The sequence below is a fragment of the Saccopteryx leptura genome, chromosome 3 (genome assembly GCF_036850995.1).
Source record: "Saccopteryx leptura isolate mSacLep1 chromosome 3, mSacLep1_pri_phased_curated, whole genome shotgun sequence".
NCBI classification, from domain to species: domain Eukaryota; kingdom Metazoa; phylum Chordata; class Mammalia; order Chiroptera; family Emballonuridae; genus Saccopteryx; species Saccopteryx leptura.
Window position 1 is genome coordinate 152,260,446 of NC_089505.1, and position 21,107 is coordinate 152,281,552.

Below are 21,107 nucleotides of genomic sequence, written 5' to 3' on the forward strand. Positions count from 1 at the left end.
GGATTAATTAATTAATTTGAGGAACCATGGTTAACAACAGTTGATGCTGTAGAGATATCAACTCAAAAAAAAAAGATGGTTCATTATCAAGAAACTTCATTTAGAATGGGAGTTCTACCTAACACTATAAAAGAGGTACACCAAATTTCCACAAGAACACCAAAAAACTAGGGTGAAGTAAAAAGAGAACTCCAATTATGAGGATGTGCAAGAAAAGGTAGTATGAGTCGAAATCTGAGGTTAGGCAGTAAGCCAAAGCATCCACTCTTGACTTCAATCCCCATATCCTTCTATTCTACCTATCACCTCCATATGGCAGGTGGCATACAACAGAGGTCTACCTCTTAAATCATTACTCTTAATTACATTCTCATTCTAATATTGATCTTCTTAGAATTCCCCTCCCTACGTTTTAAACAGTATAAGGTAAGCTTTAATTCATCTTTAAAAGGGCAAATTTTTAAATTACAACTTCAATGAATAATATATTTGTAAAAGAAAAAAACACAATGTTATATTTGCTTTCTTTCTCCTTAAGGCTTTCTTTAAAAAAATATCTTGCATGAAAATTTTCCATATACTTACCTGAGAATGTATAGTGCTGTGATCTACTTGTGATTCACCACAGCCAACATATGAACATCTATTCTATAATTAAACCAAAAGAAAAATAAGGTATTTTATAACGTGCACATTTTAATAACAGCATTACATTGTAATTACATTTACAATTAATTTTTTACCACATTTTAACTAAAAGGTACTAGCACAAAAAAATAAAACCAGAATATTTCTAATCTAAAAGTTATGTCACCTCTGATAAAAAACAAGTATAAAGTATCTGTCATTTACTAAAACTCTGTGAAAGGCCCTGGCCGGTTGGCTCAGCGGTAGAGCGTCGGCCTAGCGTGCGGAGGACCCGGGTTAGATTCCCGGCCAGGGCACATAGGAGAAGCGCCCATTTGCTTCTCCACCCCTCCGCCGCACTTTCCTGTCTGTCTCTCTCTTCCCCTCCCGCAGCCAAGGCTCCATTGGGGCAAAGATGGCCCGGGCGCTGGGGATGGCTCTGTGGCCTCTGCCTCAGGCACTAGAGTGGCTCTGGTCGCAACACGGCGACGTCCAGGATGGGCAGAGCATCGCCCCCTGGTGGGCAGAGCGTAGCCCCATGGTGGGCGTGCCGGGTGGATCCTGGTCGGGCGCATGCGGGAGTCTGTCTGACTGTCCCCGTTTCCAGCTTCAGAAAAATGAAAAAAAAAAAAAAAAAAAACTCTGTGAAAGTACTATAAATTAAACCCCAAAGTCTGAAGTTTAATTTTTGTAATCAAAAATGTTCATTTATGAAATAATTTGAAAAAACCCTTCGTTATCTTTATTCAGATATAATTTTATATCAAACATTTGAGAAGAAACATAGATATACCTCCAGGCATGCCCAAAGATTTGGTCCTCTGACTTTACAATCCTGACAAGTACTCTATGAAACAAAAATACATAGACAACATTATCATTATCTTGACACAGCCAAACACATACAATTCAGTAATAATATCATATATAAAAAATGTGGACTTCTGAATATAGAGTATTATAGTAACTTATAAAAAACACATATTGAGGAGAAAAATTATTTTTTTAAAGAAGGAATAAAAAACTTTTCTTACATGAGATTTTTGTATTAAATCTTCTTTTGTTATTTCACCAACTGAATCCAAATGTAGGCAATGATTTCGAAAACCTGACATTTTGTTACAATTTTTTTCCTGTTTCCCAAGGCTTTCCAAATGAGGTAATACCTATGGGGGGGAAAATGACCAAAAGTTAATTTTGTGTGTGGGGTGTGTGTGTGTGTGTGTGTGTGTGTGTGTGTGTGAGAGAGAGAGAGAGAGAGAGAGAGAGAGAGAGAGAGAGAGAGATTTTTTCAGAGTACATTTATTAAAGCTGGGACAGTAAAACAAGGGCCCAGGATAGAAGCAGCAACAGAAGAGAGCCTGGGCAGGGCTGCTTTGTCTCTCTAGAAACATCACAGGAAAGAAGTGAGCCAAGGCAGGATTGCTGTCAGCTCATGGAAAGTCAAGAGAAAAAAGGCCTTGGAGACAGGTTCAGGGGATTAGCCTGGGACAAGCTGCCACTGCCCACTGCTCTCCGGGTTGCAAGTCTCATGAGGACGCTTAGAGTTTAGGAGAAAGATAATTCACTTGAAAAGGAGATTCAAGTGGGGGTGCCCCAAAGGGGGTGCCCCAAAAGTTATTTTTAAAATGCTAATATATTAAAAGAAAAAAGAGGCACACAAAAGTATATTTTCAAATATACTTAATTATTTTCATAACTGAAGTTAATTTGAACACTGAAAATTTCTCTACTAAATATTTTATTAAAACTGACACCTATAAATCAATGCAAGTTTGTTTCACCATCACTTTTACTGCTTTTCTCTCATTTTACTTTTTAGAAATAAATAAAGGGAAACATTCACATTATTCGGTTTATTTTTATTCTTTTTTTAAAGAAAAGATTAACCCTTAGGCTGAAAAAGAAATTAAAAAGAAAAAAATTCAAATGATACCTCTATTTCACACTAGCAGGAATCCCTTCTGATGGTATAAATGAAATTGTCTGGTATCCTAGCAGTATATCAGGATAGTCACTTTATATCCAAGTTTCTCAGCCTTGGTACCATTTACATACACTTTGTGCCAGATAATTATTGTGGGGTGCTGTCCTGTGCACTATGTTTCACATTACCACCAAAACACTGAGCTTTGACAACAAATATCACTACACAGTATAAAATGTGCTCTAAGAGGCAAAATCATCCCAAGTTGAGAACATTATCATATGGTCCTTTCAACAGTCCTGAGTTAGTTACCATTATCTCCATTTTCATCTAAGGCTAAAGAGGCAAACTTGACTGAGTTCACATTGTTAACACTTGGCAGAAATAGGATTTGAATTCATCTATATATCTTATGGGTAAGGTCAAGGACTTTGAAGTCACATGAACCTGAGGATACCAAGAAAAGTAGAATGGCATACCTAACTTATGGGGTTACTGCAAGGATTAAACAAGGTAGTACATGATTGTGTGTGTGTGTGTGTACAGTACTACATACACACATATACATAAAATGTTATTAGGCACTCGGCATCATCTCTCTCTTCTTTTAAAAAGATTTTATTATTTATTGATTTTAGAGAGAGGAGAAAGAAAGGCAGAGGGAAAAAGTAGGAAACAAAAACTCATAGCTGCTTCTCGTTTGTGACTTGACCAGGCAAGTCCAGAGTTTCAAACTGGCACCCTCAGCATTCTAGGTAGATGCTTCATCCACTGCACCACGACAGGTCAGGCTGCATCAACTCTTTAAATAGTGTTTTTTATGTGACCAATAAGGACTAATTCCTCCCTCCCCCATGAGACAACCAGTTCAAGACTGAGGTAGTTTCCCAAATCAATTACAATTTTCCCAATATTCTTCAGAGGTTTCCTCAACTCCATTGAAATAAACCAAAGGCAAAGTGTTTGCAATGCCAATCTACTTCATTTCCTCCAAGACATCACAATGCTATAAATGTAACATGAGAAAAAGAAGTGATTGGCGTACCACAATGTCACTAAATTTTATCTACTTCCACTACAAATCTTACAAATTACAGAGCTAACTGATATACAGAGTGATTTTCAAGTAAAAGTCTCAAATCTAACTCAGTTTTTCTCCATCTTCTTTGGACTATAAATTTTCAATAACAGGGCTTTTTCATGTCCATAGTTCATCTTTGGGGTTTGAGAACACTGGGAAAAAAAGTTAAGAAACTTATTAGAAAAAAATAAAGAGTTATAAATGTGCTGCACCAGAGTTGAAGGTTCAATCCTGGGTTAGAGCAAGTGTAAGGATAAATCAATGAATGCATGTATGGGTGGAACAACAGATAAATGTTTCTTTCTCTCTCCCTACCTTCCTCTAAACTAAATTTTTTTAAAATGTTTTTAAAAGCATGACCAGTGGTAGCACAATGGATAGAACATCAACCTGGGACCCTGAGGACCAGGTTCGAAACCCCGAAGTCATCAGCTTGAGCATGGGCTCATTCATCTGGAGCACAGGTTCACCAGCTGAACACTGCATTGCCAGCTTGTGCGTGGGGTCACAGTTGCTGGTTTGAACCAGGGGTCACTGGCTTGGCTGGAGGCCCCAAGTCAAGGCACATATGAGAAGATATCAATGAACAACTAAAGTGCTGCAACTACAAGTTGATGATTCTTACACATGAGAAGTGACCATCTGCTTCCCTTCCCCTTCTGCTCCCCCTTCTCTCGCTCTTCCCCTCTTGCAGCCAGTGGCTCAATCAGTTCAAATGTCAGCTCCACACAGGCATTGCCAGTAGATCCCTGTTGGGGTGCATGAAGGAATCTCACTACATCCCCACCTCTCACTTAAATAAATAAATAAGTAAAAATAAAACATAAAAGAAGCCAAGACAGACTCATAATGTATACTAGAAACAATGCAAGCCAGAGAACAGTGGAGCACCATGTTCACAGTACTGAAAAAGCATTATTAACTTAGAATTCCATACCTAGAAAACATCTTTCAAAGATAAAGAAAAATAGCCTGACCAGGTAAGGTGGTGGTACAATGGATAGAGCCTGGGATGCTGAGGACCCAGGTTCGAAAACTGGAGGTCGCTGGCTTGAGAACTCATCCAGTTTGAGTGTGGGCTCACCAGCTTGAGCATGAGGTCTCTGACTTGAGCGCAGGGTCTCCGGCTTGAGCATGGGATCTGAGACATGATCCATGGTCACTGGCTCAGCTGGAGCCCCCCAGTCAATGCACAAATGAGAAATCAGCCAATGAACTACTAAGATGCCGCAACAAAGAACTGATGCTCCTTATCTCTCTCCCTTCCTGTCTGTCCCTTTCTGTCCTCTCTTTGTCCCTATCACAAAAATAAATAAATAAATACATAAATAAATAAATAAAATTTTAATTCTGGTAAAACACTAATAACCTAAATTTATCATCTTAACCTTTTTTTTTAACTGATTTTAGTGAGAGAAGAAGGGAGCGAGAGGAGAGAGACAGGAACATTGATCTGTTCCTTTATGTACCCCAACTGGGGATCAAACCGGCAACCTCTGCTCTTGGGGATGATGCTCTAACCAACTATAAGTTTAAAAAATTTGGATCTCAAAAGAAATTTCAATCATTGTACTGTTGATATTTGGCTCTGTTGACTAATGAGTTTGCCGACCACTGCTCTAACCAACCAAGCTAACTGGCCAGGCCCCTTCCTTTCAATTCTTTTGGGTATATACCCAAAAGTAAAATTGCTCAATCATATAGTAATTCCACTTTTAATTTTTTGAACAATCACTATACTACACATATATACTGCCAGCCATATGGCTGCACCATTTCACATTCCTATTTTAGTGCACAAGGATTCCAATTTCTTCACATCCTCACCAACACTTATTTTTGTGTTATTTTCTGGTTTCTTGATAGGAGCCATCCTAATTGGTATCAGGTGGTATCTCACTGCAGTTTTGAAATTTTTTCCCCTAATGATTAGTAATACTAAACATCTTTCCATGTGATCTTAGCCATTTATTTATAAACCTTCTTTTAAAAATGTCTGTTCAAGTCTATGTTTTTTACTGGAGTTGTTTCCTTTATGTTTGTTTGTTTGTTTGTTTTAGAGAGAGAGGTGAGAAAGAAAAGGAGGAGGCACGGAAAGCATCAACTCCTAGTCGTAGTTGCTTCTTCTATGTGCCTTGACTGGACAAGCCCAGGGTTTCCAACTGGTGACCTCAGTGTTCCAGGTCGACACTTGATCCACTGTGCCACCACAGGTCAAGCTACGGTGGTTTCCTTTTATACTATTGAGTTGTAGGAGTTATTTCTATATCCTGTATATTTAACTCTTTATCATATATAATTTGCAGATATTTTCTCCCATTCTGTAGGTTGCTTTTCACTCTGTTGATTGTATACTTTCATACAATTTTTTAATTTGATGTACATGTACAGTAGTTCAATTTATCTACTTACTTTTGTTGCTGTGCTTTTGGTGTTATATCCAAGAAAACACTCACTAATCCAATGCTACAAAGTTTACCTCCTATGTTTTATTCTAAGATTTATATTTTCTTCTTATGTATTTATCTTTTAGCAAGGGAGAAACAGACAGGGACAAACAGACAGGAAGGGAGAGAGAGAAGCAGCATCAATTCTTCGTTGCGTCACCCTAGTAGTTCACTGACTGCTTTCTCATATGTGCCTTGACCAAGGGGCTCCAGCAAAGCCAGAGATCTTTGGGCTCAAGCTAGTGACCACGAGGTCATGTCTATGATCCCATGCTCAAGCCAGTGACCCCGCACTCAAGCTGGTGAGCCTGCGTTCAAACCAGCAACTTAAGGGTTTCGAACCTGGGTCCTCAGCATCCCAGGCCAGTGCTCTATCCACTGCGCCATCACCTAGTCAGGCTCTTTTAAGATTTTTAGTTCTTATGTTTAAGCCTTTAACCCATCTGAGTACATTTTTGTATGTGGTATAAGATAAGGGTCCAACTTCATATTTTTGCACTTGGATATACAGTTTGCCCAATATCCTTTGTTGAAAAGATTGTTTTTCCCCCGCTGAATGGTCTTGATACTCCTGTCAAAAACGTTTTACCTCACAATAGCAAAGATCTGGAAACAGCCCAAGTGTCCATCAGTGGACGAGCGGATTAAAAAACTTTGGTACATATATACTATGGAATACTACTCGGCCATTAGAAATTATGACATCGGATCATTTACAACAACATGGATGGACCTTGATAACATTATACTGAGCGAAATAAGTAAATCAGAAAAAACTAAGAACTATGATTCCATACATAGGTGGGACATAAAAATGAGACTCAGAGACATGGACAAGTGTGTAGGGGTTACCAGGAGGGGGGGAGGAGAGGGAGGGGGTTGGGGGAAGGAAGGGACACAAAGAAAACCAGTTAGAAGGTGATGGAAGACAATTGGACTTTGGGTGATGAGAATGCAGCATAATCAAATGTCAGAATAACCTAGAGATGTTTTCTCTGAGCATATGTACCCTGATTGGTCAATGTCACCCCATTAAAATTAATAATAATAAAAAAAAACATTTGACCATATATAGGATGGGGCAAAAGTAGGTGTACAGCCCTGGCTGGTTGGCTCAGCGGTAGAGCATCGGCCTAGCGTGCGGAGGACCCGGGTTAGATTCCCGGCCAGGGCACACAGGAGAAGCGCCCATTTGCTTCTCCACCCCTCCAGGCCAGGGCACACAGGAGAAGCGCCCATTTGCTTCTCCACCCCTCCGCCGCGCTTTCTTGTCTCTCTCTTCCCCTCCCGCAGCCAGGGCTCCATTGGAGCAAAGATGGCCCGGGCGCTGGGGATGGCTCTGTGGCCTCTGCCTCAGGTGCTAGAGTGGCTCTGGTCGCAACATGCGACGCCCAGGATGGGCAGAGCATCGCCCCCTGGTGGGCAGAGCATCGCCCCATAGTGGGCGTGCCGGGTGGATCCCGGTCGGGCGCATGCGGGAGTCTGTCTATCTCTCCCTGTTTCCAGCTTCAGAAAAATGAAAAAAAAAAAAAAAAGGTAGGTGTACAATTGTTCATATGGAAAATAATAAATAATAATACAAGAATAATTCTGTTTCATTTACTCACAACTATAAACCTACTTTGTAAAAAAAAAATTTAACTTATTTTAGAGAGAGTAAAGGAGTGGGATATATATATATATATATATATATATGTAGAGAGAGAGAGAGAAACCTCAATTTGTTGTTTCACCTATTTATGCATTCATTGGTTGATTCTTGTATATGCCCTGACCAGCAATCAAACCTGCAAACTTGGCATACTGACCATAGTTGTAAATCTATTTCTGCCCCACCCTATGCAGGATTATTTCTGGGCTCTCTATACTATTCCAATACTCTATATGTCTGTATTAGTGCCAATATTGTTATTAACTTTATGATATCCTTTATAATTAACAGTTTTAATTTTTATTAAATCAAACACCTTTTATTTTATAGTAGCTTCTGAGTTTCTAATCTTTTATCTAGCTAAAGTGGTAGAATAACCTTAAATATTTTACAAGGTTTTAATTCATCTGGAATTTATCTTAGCCTGGAATCCAATTTTGTTTTCTTCTAGATGGGCAGACAATTGTACCAGCACCACTTATTACATAATCTACCCATTTCCCACTGAACTGTATTATAATACTATCTTTATCTTTATTAAATTTGTACATAACATATTTCTGGATGCTCCATTTTGCTCTACCAATCTGTCTATGCCAAAACCATATTACTCTGATTATAGAGGCAATATAGAATATTGTGATAACTGTAATATTCTTCACTATTCCTTTTAACAGTTTCCTTCACTATTTTCTGAATATATAGAAAGCATGATAGTTTTACCTCTTATTTTCCAATATTAATAACAATTACTTATATTGTTTCAATGCATTTACTAGAACTTCTAAAGCAATCTTCAACATATAAGTGATTGTAAGCATCCACGTTTGAGGGGGGTTTTTTTTGTGACAAAGACAGACAAAGACAGAGAGAGGGACAGATAGGGACAAACAGGAAGGGAGATAAAAAGTATCAATTCTTTGTTGCTTCTCTTTAGTCTCCTTAATTGTTCAGTGATTCTTTTCTCATATGTGCCTTGACTGGGGTGGGGGTGAGGGCTACAGCAGAGCGAGTGACCCCTTGTGCTCAAGCCAGTGACCTTGGGCTTCAAGCCAGCAACCTTTGGGTCAAGCCAGCAACCATGGGGTCATGTCTATGATCCCACACTCAAGCCAGCGACCCTGCGCTTAAATCAGATGAACCCACACTTAAGCTGGCGACCTCGGAGCTTTGAACCTGGGTCCCAGCCCAATGCTCTATCCACTGCAACACCGCCTGGTCAGGCTTTGAGTTCTTATTTTAATGATTTTGCCATTTAGGACATTTGCTATAATCTCCTTCTATTCTTAATTTACTTAGTTTTTTCAACTAGAAGTGGTCTTGATAAACTTGACCAAATGTTTTCTCAGCAGCTACTGATCACTTTCTCTATTCTTTGCTTTATTTGTTGATATAACCTGTTAATATTAAAAGATTTGATATTACTGATCCTTGCATTGGTAAAATATTGGACAAGTACACTATTAGTCTGTTGCTTCATATCTAGATTCGATTGCCTAATACTATATTTAAAAATCTTGTATATTTATACATAATTGAGATTGACCTTTTAGGAGAGCATTTTTTATCAAGGATGAAAGTATGTGTGCTTGGCACTGGTCAGATAGCTCAGTTGGTAGAGCATTGTCCAGATACACCAATATTGAGGTTCAATCTCAGGTCAGGGCACATACAAGAATCAACCAATGAATGCATAAATAAGTGGAACAAAAAATCCATGTTTCTCTCTCTCCCTCTCTCCCTTTCTCTAAAATCATTAAATAAAAATTTAAAAATATATGTGTGCACAACAGAACACACTGAATAGTTTTGTGTGTTCTGTTGCCACAGAACAGTTTTTCTTTCTTTATTATGGTATGTTCTTTATAAATTAAATGAAACAGATATGAAACCATCTGCTCAGCTGCCTCTTTCAAGAACAGATTTTCAATCATGTTTTTGATCCTTTACAGCAAATTGATCAGTTTAAGTTTTTCACTTATTGGGCCAGTTTTTTACATTTTGCTATAAAATCATCTATTTCAACTTTGGTATCGTAGAATTAAATGTAATATTCTCAAGGAGATTTGCATAAAATTCCATTAATCAACCATATCTGGGTGTCTATGATGTTTACTTTCCCATTCCTAATCTTATATATTTTTTACTCCAATTTTTTCCTTCTCCAAGAGAAGGAAATGAGTTTACATAACTCATTGGTCTTTGCCAAAAACCAGCTTAATTAGTTTTATCTTTAATCTCCATTACCTACTTGGTTTTGGTCTTTTTTTCTTAATTCCTAAACATGAGTTATGAATTCTCTTATTTTTATTTACTTAATAATAAAAGTATCTAAACTACACATTTTCCTCTAAACACCAGTTAGCCAAAAAAATGGAAATGTTCTCCTTGTTTTCTAAATAGTCTATAATCTCACTTTTTATTTTAAAATGTTTTAAGTCCATCATTAGAAAAATGGATATATAAATGGTATATTCATAACTGAATACTACACAACAGTTTAACTGCATAAATCCAATGGATAATTTATCAACATTGATAGATCTAAAGGATATAATAATGTTGAATGGGAAAAAAAGGAATATGCAGAATAATAATATTGTATACCAGTGAAGTAAAAATTTAACACACATAATAGCACATTGGACCTGGATATACACATCAATTATTGAAGCATAAAAATAGGCTTGAAGATTATATGGTCTGAATGTTGCCTCAGAGCAAAGAAATGGAGATTAGGGAAAATAATTATGTTTGCTTTGTTCGGCTATTAATTTTCTGGTATCTAAACAATTTAATGAGAATTACTAAATAGAAACAAATGCTAACAATCTGTACCATAGCTATTTAGTATTCCCTACAATTAAATGCAACACTATCAAAATATAGAAGGCCCTTAATATTCTATTTCCCTAGTTTTATGCAGTTAATTCATTATGGTAACAAAATCACTCTTTTATTCCTTCTTTTGATAAAGATTTATTCAGATATAGGAGGGTGAGACAACAGGGGTTCTTAGCTACTGCAATTGCTTTTCTTTTTTTAACCCTATTTTAAAATTTCATTTTTTTTAATTTTTAGAGTGGGAAGAGAGAAAGAGAGAGGAGAGAGACAGAGAGAAGGGGGGGAGGATAGATCAGGAAGCATCAATTCCTATATGTGCCTTGACTGGGCAAGCCCAGGGTTTCGAACCGGCAACCTCAACATTCCAGGTCGATGCTTTATCCACTGCACCACCAACAGACCAGGCTGCAATTGCTTTTCAAAGTATACACCAAAAGAAAGAAGTCATGTGCACTTTTATTCTGGTCTGACAATTTGTTCTGGGGTGATAGGTTCTAGACATTAGAAAAGACAACATGAAGGCAGTGAAAATAATAGTTGTATATGAAAATGTTGTTTTTTTCAGTTTACAGATACAGAGTCCACAAAACTCTGGGACTCCTCTAGAAGCTTGTGGCTCACAGGTTGGAAATCACTAAGGAGCACAAGAATTTTTAAATTCTTTGCATGGAAATTAAGGCTTTCTATAATTTGACCTCAATTTGTCCTTACCTTTGCAATCTTTTATCCTGCAACTTTTCTAATCTACCCCCAACATGACTATTTTAAATTTTCTCGGTCATAATAAAGGTAGTAATACCAACTGAAAAATTTTCCAGATTAAAATGATTGCATTCATACTCTACAATGTACAACAGTGAGGTCTCAAATGCCCATCTATAGATTCAAACAGCTTCTCAAGTTAATACTTTTAACAGGTAAGGCTACGGAGGGGATATCTTAGCAGTATAATATCCAAGTTTCACATTCAAAACTCTGACCCTGTCATCCTAATAACAAAAGAACAGACATTCAAATTTTAATATTGGGAAAGCATAGGGTCCTGTATTATTAATATCTGTTACACACCAGGATAACCTAATAAAAACCTCTTAATATTGAGAAACTGCCTGTATTCCATTATTCAGTCTATTCTAATTAGTATTTTTTTTTAATTTATAGAATCAGGCTTCACCCCAATAAATTCAATTAAAAGAAAAAAATGAGTCAGGCAGCCCTGCCACCTAGGCCTGCGGACCCATGACCAACCCCCTATATACACAAATGTGTCTGGCTCTCAAGTGTGCCATGTCTGGTTTTTCCAGCGTCAGCGCTATGAAGAAAGTGGTTGAACAGTTCCAGCTGGAGGAGGGACTCAACCACCTGCAAGTTTCCCAGGCAGCTGACGATCTGAAACAATACTGCTTGCAGAATGTCCAATATGATTCTTTGTGGAGTAGAGTGTCTTCAAGTTCAAATCCCATCAGACCCCAGAAAATCTGCCCCCTTTTCTAGTAAAATGAATGAATCCTTGAAGGTATTCTAAACCAGTGGTTTTCAATCACCATCCACCAGCAATCTTCCTACAACATCAGGGTTGTTAACTCATTCGTCAACCTGCATGAAATTTCTGGGAAACTGGCACCAGTCAGCAGACTGGCAATTGAAAACCACTGTACTTTTCATGAACCAGTGAATATTCGAAGAGCTATTTGAAGCCTGTACAAAAAGTTCATTCCTGTAACATGCACCATACTATACAAAGTTCTGTTCTGCCAGTCCCTAACATATATAAATACATCTCTGAATTTTCATGAATTTCTGTTTCAGAAGGGTAATTATTTTATATACACTGGCAGCAGCATACAAATAAAATACTTAGTATTAAAAAAGAGTCAGATTCAATTGGAGATAAATATTTGTCAAGAGAAATGATAACTAATTTAAGAGTTACAGAGACGAATAATATGAATTCAGAATGAGGTCTATACTAACAAATGGCATAACTGTTTGATATATTTTTAATTTTAATTTTATTTTTTGATTGATTTTCAAGATAGAGGAAGGGAGAGAGGGTGTGAGAGAACATCGACCTGCTGCTCCACCCATCCATGCATTCATTGGTTGGCCCTAAGCACCCAGCAACCCGGTGTGTAGGGATGATGCTCCATCCGAGCTACTTGGCCAGGTATTGTTCAATATCTTAAACAAAAATCTGGATAAAAGTACAGAAGGCAGGAGCCCTGGGCAGTTGACTCAGTACATAGAGCATTAGCCCGGCATGCAGATGTCCCAGGTTCAATCCGGGTCAGGGCATACATGAGAAGCAACCATCTGTTTCTCTTCCCCTCCCGCTCCCTCTTTTCTTTCTCTTCCCCTCTTGCAGCCAGTGGTTTGATTGGTTTGAGCATCAGCCTGGGGCGCTGAGGACAGGTCAGCTGGTAAAAGCATTTGCTTCAGGCACTGACGATAGCTCAGTTGATTCGAGCATCAGCCCCACACGGGGGTTGCCAGATGGATTCCAGTTAGGGTGCATGCGGAAGTCTATCTCCTTTCCTCTCAAATAAATAAATAAATAAATAAAGATGCAAAAGGCAGGTTAGTAAAATCTAAATTATATAAAACAAGTCTTTAAATAAAAATAAAAAACACAAGAAAACCAAGCTACAACAAGAATGAATATAATTTTTATATCGAGGTGCAAAGAATCGACTGCCCAAAATGAGACCAAAAAAGGGTTTCAGGTAGATTCTAGACACCAGAAGACTCATATAACAATACAGTAGTGCAATTCTTAGTCAAGTTTTCAACAGAACAGTATGTTACAGAATTTTTAAAGTAGCCAGTCTTATTGTACTCATAAACTAAGTATCTGAAATATTTTACTTATAAAAATAATAAAAGCTACAAAATAAGAATACCTTCCATAAAAAGCCTTAAAATAGCCCTGGCCAGATAGCTCGGTTGGTTAGAGCACTGTCCCTAAGCACAGAGGTTGCAGATTCCATCCTGGGTTAGAGCATGTATAGGAACAGATCAATGCTCCTGTCTCTGTCTCTGTCACTGTCTCTCCTTCCTCTTTCTAAAATAAATAAATAAAAGAATGCCTTAAAATAAATACTTTTAAAGCAGTATACTTTCATAGACAAAAATGTGGCTAAGAATAAAGTTTCTAAATGCTATTGTGGTTCAAATCCAAGCTCTACTATATCCTAGGTTTGTGACCAGGTTTAGTTACTTCTCTGAGTCTCAATTCCCTCATCTATAAAATTGAGAAAATTACAAATATCTACTTCATGGAGTTTTGGGGGACATATCTCCCCACTATTATGAGAAATAATTGAAAGTATGGATGCTTAGAGAGCAAAGGCAAAAACTGTAAATTTGGCACGTGTTACAATTATTTGGACATAATGACCAAAGTAAGAGGAATCCTTTTTTTCCCCAAAAAAATATTATTTATTGATTTTAGAGAGAGTGTGAGACAAAGACAGGAACATCAGTCTGTTCCTGTATGTGCTCTGACCTGGGATCAAACTGGCAACCTCTGTGCTTTGCAGCGATGCTCTAACCAACCAAGCTGTCCAGCCAGGGCTCCTTTTTTTTTTTTTTTACATTACTTGAAAAGTTAAAAATAGCAAATCCACCCTGGCCAGATGGCTCCATTGGTTATAGCTCCATAAGTTGCTGGTTCAATCCCCAGTCAGGGTATATACAGGAACAAATTCATGTTCTTGTCTCTGTCTGTCTATCTCTCTCTCCCTGCCTTCCTCTCTCATTAAAACAAATAAAATAATAATTTTTAAAAATAAATAGCAAATCCAATCAATGGTAAAGATTTTCAACGATTCAGAGCTACACAAAAATGGAAGGTTGAACCTTGGCTTGAACATCACTTTTACACACAGAGAATGAATGACCAGCTGTCAGAGATAGTGTTTCAAAGGACAGCATTTTGCACTAAAAAGTCAATTCTAAGATTCTGACTACAGATAACTGATTTGTCTATCAGTAGTTTCAACCACTGCTGTTCCATCACTATAACTAATCTGACTTGTCTAACTGTATCATTTTAAATATTAAGCTTTAGAATTTTTTTTTTAAGAGGGAGGGATAGATAAGGACAGACAGACAGGAAGGGAGATGAAAAGCATCACCTGACTAGGAGGTGATGCAGTGGATACAGCATCAGACTGGAACGCAGAGGACCCAGGTTCGAAATCCTGAGGTAGCTGGCTTGAACGCGGACTCATTTCGTTTGAGCACAGCTCACCAGCTTGAACCCAAGATCACTGGCTTAAGCAAGGGGTCACTCAGTCTGCTGTAGTCCCCCAGGTCAAGGCATATATGAGAAGGCAATCAATGAACAACTAAGGTGCCGCAACAAAGAATTGATGTTTCTCATCTCTCTCCCTTCCTGTCTGTCTGTATGTCCTGTCTTCTTATATGTCCCTCTCTCTGTCTCTATCACACACACACAAAAAGTGATAAGCAGCATCAATTCATAGTTGCGGCACCTTAGTTGTTCACTGACTGCTTCCCCATCTGTGCCTTGATTGGGGGGCTCTAACCAAGCCAGTGACTCTGTTGCTCAAGCCAGCAACCATGGGGGTCATGTCTATGACCCCATGCTCAAGCTGGCAACCTCAGGGTTTCAAACCTGGGTCCTAAGCATCCCAGGTCAATGTTCTATCCACTGCATCACCACCTAGTCAGACTATAATATTTTTAATTGCAAAAATGCAATAAGCTTCTGGCTAATTTTTCCATATTTACCATAAACATTTGCTACCCAAAACAGCAAGCCAATTAAAAAAAAAATGACAAATGGAAGTATCAGTGTAAAGAGCACAATAACAAGCAGAAAAGTTTATTCATTTTAAATCCAAAGTGAGTGCGAGGACTTTTAAACTATGAAATCAGCTGATTAGCACCTAAAAAACTGTTTCTTGTTCTTTAAACAAACTACTTTGGAAAACATAAATTCCTTCAAATATCCACACAGATCTCACAGTTCTATAAACCCTCCATTAATCATTCTTAATTTCATTCAAAACATAACATAGAGGCCCTGGCCGGTTGGCTCAGTGGTAGAGCGTAGGCCCAGTGTGTGGAAGTCCTAGGTTTGATTCACGGTCAGGGCACAACAGGAGAAGCGCCATTCTGCATCTTCACCCTTCTTCCTCTCCTTCCTGTCTGTCTGTCTCTTCCCATCCCACAGCCAGGGCTCCACTGGAGCAAAGTTGGCCCGGCGCTGAGGACAGCTCCATGGCCTCCACCTCAGGTGCTAGAATGGCTCTGGCCACAACGGAGCAACACCTCAGATGGGCAGAGCATCGCCCCCTGGTGCACATGTGGGGTGGATACAGGGGTCTGACTGCCTCCCCACTTCTAACTTCGGAAAAATACAAAACAAAACAAAACAAAACATAACATGGAAAAAAGAATTTAGTAGAAACCTTCTAATTTCCTTCTTCCCTAGAAACATGTCTCTTTGACCTTTAACAGTCTAACTAATCAGAGAGCCTTATTAAACCTTTTAAGAGAACTATATAATCTCCTGATTTCTGTACTGGCAATCTATCTGTTCTAGAGTCTCTTCTTAACACTGCCACAGTAAAATCATCCAAAATAGTAACTCCAATTGGGCAACCATCACTCTAAATAAAATCTTTTGTGATTTATGTACATTAATTAGCACATCCAGCCTGACCTGCAGTGGCACAGTGGATAAAGCAATGACCTGGAATGCTGAGGTGTCACTGGTTCGGAACCCTCAAGGAACACAGCAAAGCAACCACGAATTGATGCTTCCCACTCCTCCCCATCCCCTGCCTTTCTCTCTCTCACTTTCCTCTCTCTAAAATCGATAAATAAAATCTTTTTTAAAATTAGCATATCCAATAAAGAAAAAAAAGTCCAATAATGACAAACTAGTTAACTGTAGCCTTACCTAGTTGATATAATTCTGACAAATAGCAGGCAGGGAAGAGAAGGGGAAAAAGGAAGGAGAGGGAGGGGAAAGAGGAGGAGAGGGAGGGAGGAAAAAAAAGGTAGAACAACAATAAATGAATACAATGAGTTCCAAACCAGGCTGATTACCAGCTGATAGTAATTTTCATGCTAGGTCACTTTTGAGAAAGGAGAAGGGTTAATTAAATAACACTCAATCAGCACTACCAAACAGTTATTAAAAATACTAATGCACATCATGTAAAAACATCAAAAAAAAAATGCTGGCCCTGGCAGGTTGGCTCAGTGGTAGAGCATCCGCCTAGCATGCAGGAGTCCCAGGTTCGATTCCCGGCCAGGGCACACAGGAGAAGCGCCCATCTGCTTCTCCACCCCTCCCCCTCTCCTTCCTCTCTGTCTCTCTTTTCCCCTCCCGCAGCCGAGGCTCCATTAGAACAAAGTTGGCCCGGGCGCTGAGGATGGCTCCATGGCCTCTGCCTCAGGCATTAGAATGGCTCTGGTAGCAGCAGAGCAAAGCCCCAGATGGGCAGAGCATCGCCCCCTGGTGGGCATGCCGGGTGGATCCCAGTCAGGTGCATGCGGGAGTCTGACTGCCTTCCCGTTTCCAACTTCAGAAAAATACAAAAAAAAAACCCCACAAATGCAATCATCATATTCAACAAGAACCACTTTAAGATGTTTAATCAATTTTTTATGAGACTTTAGATCAGGGGTCTCAAACTCGCGGCCCGCCAAACAATTTTGTGCGGCCCGCAGACTAATCCACGAACTACAGTTTCTGGTCGTTTTGTGACACTGAAAAGTGTTGAGTAACAGTTGCCTTTTGTAGACCTAGTGCGGCCTCCGAAGGGCTGTGATCTTGCTCTGCGGCCCACATGCTGAGTTGAGTTTGAGACCCCTGCTTTAGATGATTATCAAAAAAATTAAAATGTATTCATCTAAATAATGCTTCTACTAAAAATATTAGAAATTCCTCCTTTGGGATTTTATAAATTGTTAAAAACTATAGAAAATGGTCTTATTTTATGTCGTATTCTGTCCCATATTTTCACCATATTACCATACTTCAGGGCTGTGCTAGACCCTAGGAATACAGAGACTAATTTTAAAAAGGCTTACAATCAAGGATGAGCCAGGCATCATGTTTTTAGTAGAGGTGGCAGCACTGTTCAAATCTCCACTTTACTTTTCCCTTTTGAATGACTAGTCATCTACACTCTATCAACACTCTTCATCACCCTGCAGCTTTCTGCATTCATGTTCACATACCTCTTCTGATCAAACACCTTCAATGAAATCTTGTTTTCATCTCTTAGCACTAACTCATACACACCATAACATTATCAGTCAAATGTTCTACTGATCCTTTTTCCACTATAACTTGTAACTTTCCAGGAACCCAATAATCTGCTCATTTTAGAAATATCCTACAATATCCGCCTATTGAAAACCTTTCAAAGCTCACTCCTCATTCCTCTCAAAGACCATCCCTAGGAAGACCCAATCATAAGTAAATTCCAGTTTATACTCAAGGCACTTACTGCAGCTGTGTTTAAAAAAAAAAAAAAAAAACCTACTCTACTCAACTGTAAGTTCTTTGGAGTTCAGAAACCATGTTTCATTCTTTTTCTTTTCCCAAGAACTTCTCCTGGTAGACTTACAGATATATTCACTTATTTAATACATTTACTTAGCCTTCCAAAGTAACTTTTTAAAGGGTCATTTATTTTTATATATGCACTGATTATTAAATATTAGTTCTCTTATTATATATGTATACACTATTTTGTACAAAACTCATGCTCCTTTCATAGTCAAACCATTGTACAATCTTGGACTCTGGAACTATCATATTTATCAAAATGCTCTTGCAATCATATGTACACTTTTTTTTCAAAGTTTAAAACTACACTAAAACAGGTTGTTAGTCCTTTCTTTTTCAGAAATGACTAGATTTCACATTTCTCACCAAAAATCTTTTGCCATTTATGTACTTCATTTTCTTGCAAAAAAGTCCACAATCTGTCGTTTGTTCTAGTTCCCACTCTGATATCTATCTAAATTCCAATTCATATCAAAGGTTACTTAAGCAAGATTATTTCAGGCTTTAAGGAAATTCTGATCCTTACACAATCTCAAAATGCTTCTGTTATGGGAAAACTGTACTTCTTGGCATTCCTAACTCAGAGAATTGGCAAAAGGATCAAATAAAATTATGTGAAAGGTCTATAAAAAATTCTAACAGTAATACATAAATGTAAGAATTACCTCAACTCAGAATTTCAAATATTTTTAAAAAACTATTTACTACAAGATAAAGCCATTAAATTGCACTGTTATGTTATTTAGTTTTAGTTTATAAAGACCTCACAAAAGACAAAAAGTGAAAGCTGGCAATAAGCCAGATCAAAATTAAAAGGCAATCTTAAGTAGACTATTCCTCTTGTATATAGCAGGAAGTCAAGTATTTCATTCCTGGAATAATTTTTGTACTTTTTCTTTTTAAAAAAAACCCTGCCAAAGTAAATGAAATAACTATAACTTTTTCCTAAAATTAGCATTGCCTTTCAATAAGACTCCTACTTTTCCCCTCATTTATATTACTATTAATAGCATGAATTCACTAACATTATTTGTTCATATAGGTTCAAAGCCAATATCTTATCTCATTTGGTCTGACCTTTCCAGATGATAAAATTAAAGAAAAATAATGATTGTAGAATTGTGCACCTGAAACCTATATAATCTTGTTAACCAGCGTCACCTCCAGTAAATTCAATTTAAAATTTTTAAAGGAAAATAGCCTGGTCTGTGGTGGACCAGAGGATAAAGCATTGACCTAGACTAGTGCTGAAGTCTCGGGCTCCAAACCCTGGGCTTGCCGGATCAACTCACACAGGACAAGCATTCAACGAACAACTAAAGAGAAGCAACTATGAGTTGAAACTTCTCGTTCCCCCACACTCTCTCCTCTCTGTAAAATCAATAAATAAAATCTTTTAAAAAAAAAGAAAAAATGATTAAAGTTAAAAATTCTATACATCTATTAAGCAAGAAATCTAGAGATCCTTGTGATAAAATTCACCCTCAACATAGAGCATATACTCCTGCCAGGATATTCCTTACAGGCCCAATTTTCCAGCCTAATACTGATTGGTACAAATTAAACAGCAGTCGAAGAAAAATTCCACGGACAATGACACCTAGGTTTTCACGTTCATAATAATGAACAAGGGCCTTTGGGGATACACGAATGGATCCCTGCATCCCAACTGCGCCGCAAAGAGGAACCAGAACCAGGAGCCAGTGCGCCGGGGGGCTTTCAGTCGCCTGCGCCCACCGTGAGGAGCTGGCAAGCCGGCATGGGGAGACCTCGAAGAAAGGGGCGCAGTCTCTCTCAGGGGCTCACTTCACCCATCTCCTCTGCCGAACCCCACCCGGACAGCCACCAGATCATCCCTGCGGCGCACAGAGCGCGGAGCACGGCCGAGGCCTTCTCCTCTCGCGCGCGCCCTCCGCCATCCGGCACTAGAAAGGGGCCGCTGCACCCGCCGCGGACCCCAGCGCACGGGAGCGAGAGCCGAGACCAGCTACTGGTGACAGTCAAGGCGGCTTGAGGCCCCGCGCCCTCCCAGCAGCGACGCGCTCACCTCCACAGCCTTCGCTACGGGCCCCGCCAGCGCGGCCATCAGAGGTCTGCGGTCGCACTTCACAAGCTCCTCTTTTCCTCCCCTGGCCTGGGAGAGGAGCAGCGTCGCGTCGGGAAGGCCAGAAAACAGCTCTGCACCGCAGGCCGCAGACTCCCCGCCTCCTGCACCAGCTACTTCCCGCAGCTGCCCCGGCTCCTTCCGGTGTCTCCGCGGCCGCAGCAGGCGTATCGGGTGCAGCGGCGGGGCGGGGAGGGGCGGGGCTGCGAGGAGAGCGCGCCCCACCCCTGGGGCGCGGCCACGGCGTCCAGACCCAGGTGGTGAGACGCAGCCTGTCTTCACCTCCAAAGTTGTTAGTAGTACCCAGACGGTGTAAGTGCAGAGCACTTTTAGGCTTTGGGTACTTTTCCTTTTTACATGTGTATTCCGCCTCTTGTACAGTCACACCACCACCATTAGCAGGTCTTGCTTGATGCATTACAAAATCTTCACTAAGGTTGACCTCTGAAGAGCCTCAGGTTTCTGACCTTGTGAAAAGAAATATTAGACAACTCAATTCAACACTGTTTTCCTCCTCTCCTCTTTCTTTTCCCAACTTCTTAGGACTTAGAGTCCCTGCGAGTTATTGTATTTCCTTTTCCAGATCTGTATAGTAGAACTTCATCTCTCCAATTATCCCCCAAGCCAAAATCAAGAAGATCAAATAAAATATTCATTGAAATCTTAGTATATGCTTAGTGTCTAGAGCATTGGAATTACACCTTCCTTCTGATTCATGTAAATATTAAAATTCATTCAGTTGATTGATATACAAATAGTTTTGTTTTTTTTTATAAATAAATTTTTATTTTAATGGGGTGACATCAATAAATCAGGGTACATATATTCAAAGAAAACATCTCCAGGTCATCCTGTCACCTAGTTCTGTTGC

General features: G+C 39.2%; 2 protein-coding genes across 3 annotated transcripts in view; one reads left to right on the forward strand and one right to left on the reverse strand.

The window, feature by feature from the left end:
- The window catches only part of USP33 (ubiquitin specific peptidase 33), a 57,266-nt gene extending 36,883 nt beyond the window's left edge, over window positions 1–20,383 (reverse strand). For both annotated transcript variants that reach the window (XM_066376599.1, XM_066376598.1), the window contains exons 1-4: window positions 20,180–20,383; window positions 1,662–1,793; window positions 1,421–1,474; window positions 586–648 (exon numbers count right to left, since the gene is read on the reverse strand). In XM_066376599.1, coding sequence (XP_066232696.1) covers window positions 586–648; window positions 1,421–1,474; window positions 1,662–1,793; window positions 20,180–20,218 — 288 coding nt within the window. In that variant the 5' untranslated portion in view covers window positions 20,219–20,383. The remainder of the gene's footprint in view (window positions 1–585; window positions 649–1,420; window positions 1,475–1,661; window positions 1,794–20,179) is intronic.
- Window positions 11,833–12,071, forward strand: LOC136397294 (guanine nucleotide-binding protein G(I)/G(S)/G(O) subunit gamma-5B-like). The gene has a single exon (XM_066371823.1). It carries the CDS (start codon window positions 11,841–11,843, stop codon window positions 12,069–12,071), a length of 231 nt encoding a protein of 76 aa, XP_066227920.1. The 5' UTR covers window positions 11,833–11,840.
- Window positions 20,384–21,107: the final 724 nt, after the last annotated feature.